Source organism: Tachysurus fulvidraco, chromosome 14 (genome assembly GCF_022655615.1).
Source record: "Tachysurus fulvidraco isolate hzauxx_2018 chromosome 14, HZAU_PFXX_2.0, whole genome shotgun sequence".
NCBI lineage: Eukaryota > Metazoa > Chordata > Actinopteri > Siluriformes > Bagridae > Tachysurus > Tachysurus fulvidraco.
Genome location: NC_062531.1, coordinates 10,988,812 through 11,003,049, shown reverse-complemented (window position 1 = coordinate 11,003,049; position 14,238 = coordinate 10,988,812). Strand labels below are relative to the sequence as shown.

The 14,238-nt window shown below is 39.5% G+C and overlaps 1 protein-coding gene across 1 annotated transcript; it reads left to right on the top strand.

The window, feature by feature from the left end:
• Positions 1–982: 982 nt before the first annotated feature.
• si:ch211-167b20.8 lies at positions 983–13,858 on the top strand. The gene is made up of 4 exons (XM_027166857.2): positions 983–2,112; positions 4,498–4,538; positions 4,720–4,808; positions 10,787–13,858. Exons 1-4 carry the CDS (start codon positions 1,262–1,264, stop codon positions 12,101–12,103), a joined length of 2,298 nt encoding a protein of 765 aa, XP_027022658.2. The 5' UTR covers positions 983–1,261; the 3' UTR covers positions 12,104–13,858.
• Positions 13,859–14,238: the final 380 nt, after the last annotated feature.

Genomic DNA, 14,238 nt, shown 5'->3' with positions numbered 1-14,238 from the left:
TTCGTCACCATTTTAATGTTTTATATCATACAGCATAATAACTAATAAGACGAACCATAACTGAGATTATTTTTGAAGTTGTTTTTGAACATGATTAAATAGCTTGTATGTAAGTGTATATGAAAGCACATCACACTATTTTAAGATTATTATGCAGATATTTAATACTTTCTTGGAAATCAGAAAATATTAAGGACCAACAATTTCAAGGTTTTTACAAATAAAGGCAGTGAGGACTAATAGGTACAGACTAAAAGTTGTGTTTTTATGGGTTAGATCTGTTTGATTCTTTAGTATTTATGTTTTGAATATATTCTTGTTAACAACATATACAGACTGCTCAATGAGGCTCAATGAATGTGTCTTTCCCAAGTCTCTTTGGTGCAAGAATGTTAGGTTAATAATAATAATAATAATAATAATAATAATAATAATAATAATAATAATAATAATAATAATATGTTGTTATTAATTTATTTATATATTATTAATATATTATTATATATAAATATAATTTTGTAATAAATTATTACATTTACAGCATTTGGCAGACGCCCTTATCCAGAGCGACGTACATAAGTGCTTAAATCTCTATCATTGGATACATTAATGCTGGTTCACTGGGTTACATACTTAAGATACCATGAGTTTAAAACATTGTTTAAAGTTACAATGAAAAAGTCTTAAAGTTTATATATATATATATGGTATAAATAACCATATGATGATGATAATTATTATTATTATTATTATTATTATTATTATTATTACTATTATTATTATTATCAGCTATAGAAACCTTCTGAATAGAATTTGTGCCTAAGGTGAATTACAAGTACAGTTTATAGTGTGATGCCTGACAAAACAGACTAACTGGATGACCCTTCTTTTAAAGCTCTTATCGCTGTTGGTGGGGCAGGTGAATGGGTCAGGGGGCGTGTAGGCTACACTGTGGCCTGAGCGGGGGGGGGGGGGGGGGGTTGTTAAGACTACGCTACCAGAAATACTTAATCTGTGATCTGTGTTTTGACCCATGAAAAACGATGGACACGCCACTTCCTTCTAAATTTAGCCACATTCTCGTCGGCGCTCAGTGAGCAACCAAAGCACCGTCCTCATGTAGTTTATGTGACCAGAATAAGCCGCTGGTCCCTCGAGATTGGCTGGAGCTCCGCTGCGCTCCATTGCTGCTATGCGCTTCTGCACGTTCTGAGGGCTTGCGACAGAACGCCATCATCATCCGGGCAAGAAAACACGAGCCATGGCGCAGGGGAACCATTTCCTAAACATCCCTAAACAGGAGGGTCTTTTCACGACTATTAAGAACGGTAGAGCCGGGGAGACCCGCGATGATTCCCCCGTCGAAGATGACGATGATGAAGAAACCGAGGAAGGCGTGCGATTCATACCGCGGTGCTCTCCTGTACCGAGAAAGCGCGGCCCATCGATTGCAGACGAGACAGCGGAGTACATGCGGATTCGCCTCACGCTTCCACAGAGGAGGGTGTCGTTCGCCGACTCTTCTGGACGGGAGCTGGTCGACGTGCGAGAGTTCGCAGCCTTCGACTCCGACGACGAAGAGGACAACTCTAACTGGGAGGAAGAAGAGGCGAAGTGTCGCAGAACTTACCTCGAGCCGGTTTACCGACTGTGGCCTGAGTTTCAGGCTCGTGTGGGAAGCGACCTGACGCTCGCGGTGAGCGCTAATAAAGTGGAGGTGGAGAAAGTGACAACAGCGCCGGAGGATCCGCTCTCTTTTGACGCGCTTATATGCGTCCTGAACGTTTCTTTTCAGAAATGTGTCTACGTTCGGTCCACCATGGACGGCTGGATCACTCATACCGACTCAGCCGCCGAGTACGTGCAAGGTTCCCACGACGGTGATACCGACAAGTTTTCATGCAGGCTGTCCTTCGCCGAGCCTTATCTGTTTACCGGAGCGCGCATCGACTTTGTCGTGCGTTATAACACGCCTGATGGAGAGTTCTGGGCAAATAATTCAGGCAGGAACTATTCAGTATCCCTTGTCGTATCCTATGACGAAGAGACAGCTCCAGTTAATAAGGTAGACGACAGAGAAACGAAAGGCATACTAAAGCCTCCAAGATACAGGTAAATACCCTGCAATGCGTGCATTATAAATAACACACAAGAGTAATTGCTTAACAGTGCTTATGTTTGGGCTGTAAAAATACCCAGTATTAAAAACCTTATACAGAATTTAGCCAATGGCATTTTGTACTACTGCTTTGCTTCTGTTCAGGAGCTTAAGCTCGCATACTGTACACTCCCAGTTACGTTAACAGGAACGTATTCACCTTATTCAGGCAGGCAATGCTTTTCAAAATCTTTCAATGTTTAAATTCATTGAGCCTGTGTCCACTGTAACCTCCTGTTCACCCTGAAATAGTGTTCTGCTGTTCCATTTCATTCACATCAAGGTTTGGCATGTGATGCTTCTCTTCACCAACACTGGAAAGGCCATTTTTTCACTTGGAACAAGTCTAGGTGTTCTCCTTAGTATAGAATTACCACTCGCTGGATGTTTTTTGTTTGTTTGTTTTTTTGCTCCATGTCATGTAAACTCGGGAGACTGTAAAAATCATACGAGATCATGCCTCATGTGCACATTAACCAAAGCCCTTGACCTGCATCTGCATGCTTTCTTGCATTGTACTGCTGCCACATGATTGAATAGGCCCTAAAATAATGTTGCCTTAAATGGCATCAATGTGTAATTTTAGGTTAAGATGTAATTTAGGCAACATAAAAAATATGCTGTTTTCAGACAATTCACCAGCACTTTTGTTAAGTAGCATATTTGCAATGACAAATGCATCTTGACACAACCAAGCACATGGAACGTAAGACTGATGCAGGACAACAGACTTCCAGGATTCTGCAATTGCCCCAAATATTGATATATAGATAGCACATACCCCAGGTTTGCTGATTAAATTTCCAGAACTCCAAATTAAATGCCTTACCACATCCTTGAGTATAACTACATAGTTTGAACATGTTTTAATAAGTTAGAACATGATTTAATATAGACTTTAAAGCTCTGAATATATTCGATTCATAGTTACTGATACTTAATCAATCACATTAAAGCTATGCTATGGCTTATTATTGCTACCCCTCCCCCTTGTTTTATTTTGGAACACTTCCTGACAGCAGCAATCTACACGCACACACACGCACACACACACACACACACACACACACACACACACACACACACACACACACACACACACACACACACACACACACACACTTAAGAATAGCAGCTATCCTAGAGGGCATGAGAGATATGAATATAGGACAAGGGAGGTTTCATTTTCAGGGCTGGTACTTGCCAACCTTCCACTTGACCTTTCCCCAGAGGCTGCTGGGTAGAAATACAGAAGATTTCAAATGAACAGAGGGTGCACACTAAATGTTTTAAACCTGCAACCTCTCTAATCTCTTGTCATTGGGAAAAATACATTCTTACAAATCACAAAGTTCAGCAGTATTAAGAAGCTTGCTGTTTCAAACTCCAGCTAAGTACAACATGTTCCCAAATGTCAAGTGAAGCTGCTGGAAAAAACTAAAGGTCATCGTCTGATTCTCAGAGGAGCAAGTATCATACCAGAACAGCTGTCACTAAGTGAAGTGTACTGTTTCTGCTGGGTTATTGCTGCATCCATTTGCACCTGAACATAAACGCTATTTACAAACAACACTGAAACCTGCATGATTTGTAGACCACTGAACACAATTCATAGAATGTATGAGAGGGTAGAAGCAGCTCAGTGGTTAAGACCTTGGCCTTCTGATCAGAAGGTCATGAGTTCAAATGAGTCATGAGTTCCACCTTCCTAAAGCTGGGGCCTTGAGCAAGGCCTTTAACTCTTAACTGCTCATATGTATAAATCTAAGTTACTCTGGATAAGGGTGTCTGCTCAATGCCGTGATTGTAAATATAGTGCAAGTGATATTTCTGAAACCCCTTTAGTGTAATATGACAGGTTTGAAGGATGGCTTAATGATGTGCACTTTGGCTAGTTTTAATGATCAAATGTCAAGTTATCAATTAGTATTTTTAAGAATGCAGAACATATGTTTGCATGTGATGGGTTTTGATGGCCACAAGGCACTCATTGGATAATTAACTTAATGATCATAGATAAAAGGGTGAAATCTGACAGTCAATAGAGATAGTTGAAAGGGATATTTAAGGGAACTGAAACATATATAAATAGGATCCTAAAGCACAGCTTTTTTCTGTTTCTTCTCTAAAGCACTCATTTAAACTGATGTCTGCCACACAGCATGCTAAGAATGATGTGTTATTTGCTGTTAACATTGATATCTGCAAACAGAATTATACATTGTAGCACAAACCTCTGAACCTCTGCTTTTTCGCAGTTTATTATTATGCTATCAGGTGGTCAGGCTACTTTACAAACATAATTTGAGAAATATAATTCTCTTCTGATTCCATTCCAGAGAACAGGATGACTTCGATTTCTATCCGGACACAGATGATGGTATGGAATTGTTTTGGCTATATGAAGAATATGAAAATGTTGTGATATATTCAGTAGTAAAAGATTTATCTTAAAAACTGTAGATTAGCATTAATATAAATAAAGCATTTTTACCATGTTGGATAGTTCATTTCATCATCTTTTGAACCATCAATTTTGGGCTCATATTATTTCATTTTAGGGAATGAGTATAATACAGAGAGAGGTGCAGCTGCTGAGGTTCCATCACCCGCGTGTCTGCTGGTAATTGAGCCGGAGATTGACATTGAGGTCAGTAGTGTCTTTCCTACCATGTTTACCACTGCTAACGCAAAATGGTGATTTAAATAACCACTTACTCTGAATGCTACACAGTTTGCCTACTGGGTTTTAATATGCACAGTCAAGTCAAGTCAAGAAGCTTTTATTGTTATTTCAAACATATATAGCTGTTGCAGTACAAGGTGAATGAGACAGTCTCTTTCCAGGACCAGGGTGCTACATACAGTATAACAAAGACAGAGCTAAGGACTTAGTAAGCTAGTCCTAGCCACATAAAGAGCATCAGTGCAACCTGGTGCAAACAGTGCAGGACAAGACAAAAAAGACAGTGCAGACAAAAAAATACACACCAATACACAAAAGACAATAAACAAAAACAGCGCAGACCTGTGTAAATACTGTATGCTCAGACAGTATTACGTGTGCAGAAATACTGGAATGAACATGGTATTATAGCAGCAGTTACCTGAGATATTGTAAAGGATTGTGCAAAACAGCAGTCGACTGAAATGTGAGACAGCATGTGCAAAGAGCAAAAACAGTGTGCAAAACAGCATGTAAACAGTTTGATGGATGTATATTGGAAGCTTCTGTATATGATGTAGGTCTGTGCAGTCCATACAGTTGATGTGAATGTGTGTGTTTCTTACTCAGTACAGTTCAGTTCAGTTGTTAAGGAGTTTGATGGCTTGTGAAATGAAACTCTTACAAAGACTGGTCGTGAGGGCACGAATGCTTTGGTACCTTTTTCCAGACAGCAGTAGGGTGAAGACTGAGTGCGAGGGGTCATCCACAATGCTGTTGGCTTTGCGGATGCAGCGTGTGGTGTAAATGTCCATGATAGAGGGAAGAGAGACTCCAATGATCTTCTCAGCTGTCCTCACTATCCGCTGCAGGGTCTTGCGATCTGAGATGGTGCAGCTCCCAAACCAGACAGTAATGCAGCTGCACAGAATGCTCTCAATGGTCCCTCTGTAGAACGTAGTCAATATGCGGGGAGGAAGATGTGCCTTTGTCAGCCTTTGTAAGAATTAGAGACACTGCTTGGCTTTCTTGGTGATGAAGTTGGTGTTGAGAGACCATGTGAAGTTCTCCGCTAGATGAACACCAAAAAATTTGGTGCTCTTGACAATCTCTACAAGCGATCCGTCGATGTTCAGCAGGGAGTAGTCACTCTGTGCTCTCCTGAAGTCAACAACCATCTCTTCGGTTTTATCAACATTCAGAGAAAGGTTGTTGGGACTACACCTGGCAGTTAGCTGTTGCACCTCCTCTCTGTAGGTTGATTCATCGCTCTTGCTGATGAGACCCACCATCGGCGAACTTGATAATATGGTTCGATCTGTGCATTGCTGCACAGTAGTGAGTCAGCTATCGGACTGACTGAGGTCTCCCAGTCAGAAAGTCCAGGATCCAGTTGCAGAGGGAGGTGTTCAGTCCCAGCAGGCTCAGCTTCCCAATCAGGTGCTGAGGGATAATTGTATTGAATGCTGAACTAAAGTCTATGAACAGCATTCGTACGTACGTGTCTTTATTGTGTAGGTGGGTGAGGGCTAAACGAAGGGCCGTGGCTATGGCATCATCCGTGGAGAGTTTTGGGCGATACGCAAACTGTAGGGGGTCCAGAAAGGGTGGTAACTGGGTCTTGATGTGCCTCATGATGAGCTTCTTGAAGCACTTCATAACAATGGGTGTGAGTGTGACAGGACGATAGTCATTGAGGCAGGACACTGTAGACTTCTTTGGGATGGGGACAACGGTGGATGTCTTAAGGCACGTAGGAACAACAGCGCTGCTCAGGAAAATGATGAAGATCAGTGAAGACATTGCTGTTCTGTGCATACCCTGAGCACCCTGCCAGGAATGTTGTCTGGTCCAGCAGCCTTCCGTGGGTTAATTCTGCATAGAGTTCTCCTCATGTCGGCCGTGGATAGACAGATTCCTTGCCATTACGTTGTTTACACCTCAAACCGAGCGTAGAAGTCATTCGGCGCATCTGGGAGGAAGGCATCACTATCACAGGCAGGTGAAGCTGTCTTGTAGTTTGTGATCACCTGTATGCTCTGCCACATTCGCCGGGTGTCTCCTCTGTCCTGGAAGTGGCTGTGGATTGTCTGGGCATGTGCACGCTTTGCCTCTATGACAGCTCGGGACAGTTTGGCCCTTGCTGTTCTTAGGGCCGCTCTGTCCCCTGTTCTGAAATCAAGGTCTCTTCTGGTTGGAGCGTGTGGTGATGGTCTTGGAGACTTTCAGGTCATCAATGCACTTGCCGATGTAGCTGGTCACTGATGCCGTGTACTCCTCCAAGCTGATGGAGTTGACGTTGGTTGCAGCCTCCCTGAAGATGTTCCAGTCAGTGCACTCAAAGCAGTCCTGAAGAGCAGAGGTAGCTCCTGCTGGCCAGGTTTTTTTTTTAAAGTTGAACTAAAACTACCAAACAAAAACTAAAGTCCAATCTCCAAAGCAGATCATTTCATTAATGATGTAATGTAACATGCATGGAGTGGGCAAAAATACACGAGACCCATAGTCTCAAGTTCCCATCATACTTGCCGAGCACTCAGTGTTTTCTCATATTTTCCAACATTTCTCGTATTCTCAGATAATTTCAAAACACAATGCAAAGCAGGAAAACACAGTGGATGGGAACACAGTTCATCTGAGAATAAACATTGTACACATTATTTCTTCTCGTCAGCCGGGGCTTTCTTTTGGAACTTCAGGAGATTTCCATGTGCTTGTTTGCTTATTGTGAATACAAATAGGAAAGTTGACTTGGTGACAAACACCTTCTGGGACGAAAATCCTAGTGTTAACTTATTACTGTCCTCATTAAAACAGACATGCGGTCTGTTGTTTCTCAGTATATTGTGTGGTGGTTAATGTGATCCCATAATTTTATAAATAATCTCATGCAAATTGTTGAACATTGAAAATCATTTGTATTTCGTGGTAGAATGGTAAGCGGTTTGTTCTGCTATATGGGTGCAATTCTGCAGTTTGTTCTCCACAGTTGAGGTGATGAGAGACATGGTCTTCAAGCATTTACAGAGACTTGTTCTCATCTTTGACGTGTAGTTACAGAGCCATGTGCTAACTGCAGCATGGTGTTCATAACGTATACCTGTAAACTATGGAAACACTACTGACTAGTAAATGTCCTCTTCTGATGTCACATTATTGTAGCAGGGACTGAAGCAAACAGCAGGCATGGCTGTGGAAGCTGCGATGAAGAAAAAGATAAGTTTGTTGTAGTGCAGTGACAGAAACAAAAAATTGATTTGCTTAGCCCTCTGAAATGGGAAAAGTGAGTAATGAACCATGAGGTACACATCTTAATGCAAAAGGTTGACAAAGCTGTGTGTGTAAGTGTGTGTTGCCTACAGCCTAAATATAAGAGAGATGATATTCTTTGCAATGTGTATTTCTCTTGTAATTGTACATGGTGGCACAGTTGCACTTGGTGCACATCGTGGGATATGTAGTAGGCATATTGAGTGCACAGTCTGTGCAGCCTGCCAATGGTACAAGTCTCTTGATGCACAGGCCATGGAGACTCTTCTGTTTGAATTGTTAAACAGACAGAGATTTTTCCTAATTTTTTCCTCTCATGGCTAGTTCTTGGAGAGTAATCTGTCCTGCCACTGCAAATGGGGATAAAATGCAAGCCAAGTTTGTGCCACCATGATGGCTGGAACTGAAAAACAATTGAATACCTGAAAAAAATAAACATTTTACAGTAAGTGAGTATAAATTCTGGATTTGCCCTCTGAAACTGAAACATTGGTGCTAGTTACCATCTGATAAGTGTTGCAATCGGGTACATGCTATAGTTTACAGGTACACCATTGACCACTGCCAAACACAGAGATCTCTCACATCTGGTTTTAGAGACCCAAGCCTATTGGCCATCCTATAGACGGACTGCTGCCAATACGAGAAAAAAGTGTCATCCCATAGCGCCTGCTTATTACAAGTAGTCATTTGTTTCAAACGGTTTCATTTCATGAAGTTTGATTCTTGTGCCATGCAAGCCTATTGGCCCGACTATACATACCCTGCTTATATGTAGACGATCTACAGTTAGCTGTGTTATTAACAGCAGCATCTTTAGTAGTAAAACTAGTAATACTGCATCTCAGAACATTTTGCTGTTTGCAAACAGACAGACTTAGTGTGTAATGTGGTTGAGGATACATACGGATACTTTGAGATATCATGTGTTGGTGCATGGCTGGCAAACTCCACTGTTGTATGCTTATAGTCTCTTAGGGAAACTTTAAGTTTGTACTTACAATATTATTGTTATGGATGTGGTTTTAATGCAAGTCAATTTAAGTAAAAGCTATATGACAACCCTTATCAGTGTATCATGGCCATCTGTCTCACTGCCTAAATGTCAGAGTTTCAAATATACCGAGTTTTAAGTTCAGTCTGTTAATAAATGTGTGAACAATTTAGTGTTTTGAGGCAAAGGGGTTGTTTTTTGTTGCCACATTTTGGTAAAACTTTAATTGTAGATGCCAGACATATTAACAAAACTGCCTTTATGCATGAAAAGTTATTTTAATGCTCATTGTCAGCATGCAGCCTTCTAACTGCATTGTACAGTAAGGTGACATGCTGTAAGTTAACGCTCATCCATGCGCACTTCGTATATGGACAAAAGCTTACATTTTTGTGCCATACATGTAATTTTTTGGTGCAATGAATATTGAATATTATTTGAATAATGGCTACAATTCAAATAGTAAACTGGACTGAAATGCCCATCTCTAATAAGGACCATCATCTGCCAATTTCTAAGCCTGCACAGTGATAAGACACTCAGAAATAATCTTCTAATTCTACCCTTGAATTTCAGTGAAAAGATTGGGATCATTGTTAGAGATGGGATTGAGCTTGGGATTTTTTTTTCTTTTTTATGCCAGTTGACAAACTGTGGACTGTAAATCTACCTAGACCCATATACCCACCACTTTTATTGTGGAGCTACACATCTTCCCATACTATACTTTTCTTGGCTTATTGGATCCAGTCATGTTTATTTTATTCAGTAATGTTTAATAGTAATTATGTTTTGCTCTTCCATCTGGACAGCTCATTGAAGCTTCAGCAAGAATTTAGGTAATGGGCACGCTGCACGCTAACCCCTCATCTTGCTAATGTTATCATTTCCTCCATGGCACGTGGAAAACAAGAACATTGAACATTTTTTATATGTTTTTTTTTTTTTGTCTTTGTGAAGGAGATAACTTCAAATGAGAATTTTTTTTGTTTATAACATTTGTATTATTGCTTCATTGCATTCCTCTTCACCATCAACAGCATTGCATGCTTTATTGTGTTATATGAGTTCAATAGACATTGTAGATCCTTGCATTAAAATAAACTATGCTAATAACTAACAAAGAAGATTAGATTTAGAAAAAACAAAAAGTGAGATACCAAAAACCTTTTTTTCCTCTCTTTTTCAGTTTTTTAGTTCACATTGAATGTAGTGGTATACAGTTCTCTATAAGTCCTATATGCATTTTCATGCAGTAATCAAATAAAAAAAAAAAGATGACCATGTGGTATTTAATAAAAAATTATTTTATCTCTAAGTATAAGCTAAGCGTTATTTCCATGTGCAAAAATATTATTTCCACTAATATTTCTAACTATAGTTGCTAATAGGCTATAATGCTAATATATACTTATACATGGTATAAATACCAACACAAATATAATAGTAGATACATAGCTAATACCAAATAAATGTCTAGACTGAGAAAACAACAGCATGGACAATATAATGATAGTGATACTAATATCTTTGGTGTGAATGACCCATGGACAAGGTATTACAGGTACGTATATTGGTCAGTGATGTTTTCCATGTCTCAAAGTCCCATTCCATTCTTTCACCCAATGAGTTTTAGTATAATAGTATGAAACAGAGCATTGTTTTCAGTCTCGTTTAACATTTGTCGTCTTGGTTGCAGGTTCCTGAAGCTCCGCTTGCTCCGTCTAAATCTAGTGAAGACCTTACATTAGCAGAATCACTTCTTCTGTGTGCCGACAGAAAAGATGAACATCCTCTACAGGATTTAACTGAAAATCCACTACATTCAGACCATCTAGAAAAAGGTCAAGGCACAGAATTACTGATATCCACTGAGAATGTTATTTCCATTCAGAACGAAGCCATAGATAATGACTCGACTTCAAACTGTGATGTGCATTCTGACAAGCTCAAACAGCCCTTTTGCCCAAATCAAGAAAACCCCCAATCAGACAGTGCAGTCCAAGCAACCGTTGACTTAGACATAACTTTACCAGGCATATTTCCAAGCATCCAAGATATGGTGGAAGAATTAAAAGACCACAAGGAGAACAATGTAATACAGTCTGGAGAATGGAGAGAAGCACAACTTCAAGACCAGACCAGTGATGTAGTCGAAGTTGGCAACACTGAATCTTTAATACAAGAGCCTCGAGAATCAACTCAGCAGTGTTCCTTAAATGAGTTGATCACTGCCAGTGCAAGTAAAGGCAGAGGAGATTTTATTCATAGCACAGGTCATGACATCCTGCTTGAAGAATCACATGAGCCATTACTGGAGAATCCTGAAATGCAGATGATGAAACATGACACTGTCATCAGAAGGGAAACCAGTGGAAAGGAAAAAGCAGATCTAAGCGTAAGGGAAGTTTCAGACATGAATGCATCTTATTTGTTGCAACCATTTGAACCAACCAACCTGGGGCAAAACAGAGAAGAACATGTGATCCAAAATTCTCCCAACCCTCAAAGAACACCTGACCCAGAGGTAGCAAAATATCAAGAGCAAGGCCAGGGAACAGAGCCTGAATTGAAGGAGGTGCATGAAGCCTTTTCTGTAAATGTAGACACTCCATATGGCCCCGAGAACACAGCAACTAAAGAGGAAAGCCAAGTGTTAACATCTCTTTCCAGTGCCACAGCTACATCCCAAAGTTTGACCAACACTGAGCATTCAGTGTCATCGGAGGGTGGGGATGGTGAGACTTCCATGACACAGGAGGAATCTTTATCTAATGAAAAGTTTGAATTGTACTCTGATGACCCCACCTCATTTCAGAAACAAGAAGGATTAGAAAGCCAGCCTGCACTACCCTGTAAGACCTTAGAGGCTTCTTCTGCGGAGGTTGACGTGATTTTACGCACTCTGATTCCATCCTTTGCCTTTTTAAGTGCTACTGTCTGCTTGATAGTTGGGTTCTATGAACCTAGCATCTTCCTTATCATGGCACTTTTCCTAGTTTCCCTCTGTTTTTAATTGTTTGTTTTAACACCTTCTCAAGTGCCTTTTTTCAGAACTTTAAAAATACTTCAAGTACAACTAGCCTCTTAGTGTTTGTGGTGTCGACATAGCATAGTTATATATATTAAGCAGCCATTATTTATTCAGAGTTATTTTTGTATGCACTGCCTATGATTTGTGTAATATCACTGTGATTAGTACTAATACATAATCTCCTAGATAAGGACAGCATAGTACGCAGTGTTTTCCATTAAATAGGATGATTTGGGATAATTTCCTTCTCCAGCTGTGCAGTCAAGGTGTCTATATTGCACTGGAATTAAATAGTTAATTATGTAGAATTGTAAATAGCAAAAAAAAAAATAATGGAGTCATTAGTACTCTGTATGCCTATTATAGCAAATAACTCCTAACCACTCCATGTCTGAGCTAATTAGGTGGCATTGTGGGATGTTCTCCCATTTTCCATGAAATACACTCTAATAAAAGTCCCTCATAGTTTCTTCTTAAAGCTGTTCTGCTGGCAAACCTCTCTGAAGGCAAAACCTTTATAAGGTTCTCCCAGAAGGTCAAATTGGATATGCTTCAATGGTATAACCTTATCTCATAATGCAATTGCTTAGTATAAAGTTTATGGCTAGTTCTTGGAGGGCAATCTGTCCTGCCACTAGGAAACTTTGTCTGTAGACTTGGCAATCAGTTAGCACCTATTTTTTTGTCTTGTGACATTTGAAGTCTAATGGAATTTACAGAGAATTGTAACCATGCGTGGTCATCGTTTCTGCTTGTTGTACGTTTTTAGCCGTCTTCAGCATAGAATCCTGGCCATGTAAGAAAGACTTGAACAGAAAGTAATATGAGGAAAAGAAAGTAATATAATATTAAAGAAAGTAATATAATGTTAAAGTAAGTTATATATATTGTTCAGTGTTCTAGACATACTTTTAATGAAAATGAACCGGCAGTGGCTTAAATATGTATGCAAGTACATTCAGGTACAAGGTAATCGCCCTATCTGCTTTCTTCAATGTAGCATCAAAGATACAGAAAGGTATTAACTGGTTTTAGGTTCAGGCTTTACTTACAGTGTTTACACACAAGGAGCATATTTATGACAGAGAGGAAGGGAAGCATTGACAACTATTTGACAAATGATGTCATAATGAATGAATGAATATCAACAGTGATTAGCTAATGTGGTAGCTGTAAAATGATGAGTGTACAATGCCATAAAAATAAAATGTTGTTGACCTTTTAAAAGGAAACAATCACCTGAATCATCATCAATGACAGGATGTGTTTTTTTTTTAACATATCTACATTTGGAACACATTCAACAGACGTACGCATTAATTACATAAGTATATGTGTAGCTATATGATTATAATAAATAGTAATGTGTGTAATGTGAGTTTACAATGAAGGCCTCGATATCAGCCAATTACTGTTAATATCCAAAAATGAGAATTGTTAGAGAATTGTAATAGCAATACAGCGAGGACATTTATTAGTTGATGAATAAAAACATGAATTAAAGATGGTACTTACACTTCATGTTCACTGTAACTGCAATTTTTATGTGGCCAAGTAGCAAAGATCTGTTTGAACTTTGATCACCAGCACTACTGTACTACATAGTAGGTGATGAGATTTTTAAACTTGTTGCCATAAATTATATGAAATGCATGAACTTGACAGCATTATTAAATTGCAGATTGTTTATGACTCTGTAAGCTACAACAGCACTCACAAATAAACACTGGCCGATAACTAAGCCTTATTTTATTTTTTTGCTGATTACATAAATTATGATGTTACTCTTTGGGACGAATTAGAGAACAAATGACACCAGAATCTGCCAAAGAAGATTACCTGTACTGGGAAGAGTAAAGGATGCACTGTAGGTTTGCCTTCAAAACTTGTTGGACATGTACAACAGGCTTCCAATGATTCAGACACCAGCTGAACAAACATTTCTAGCTGCATGGCTTATAAAAGTGACTAAATCGGGGGGAATCTTTTGGGTGGAAATCAACTACAGCACAAGAGGAGTCATAATTCAGCTACTTTGGCCATGAATTAACTGTGGAACATGAAAAGAAAAACCATTAATGGTAGCAGCACATAGCCACAGGCTTGGTGGTCAAAAG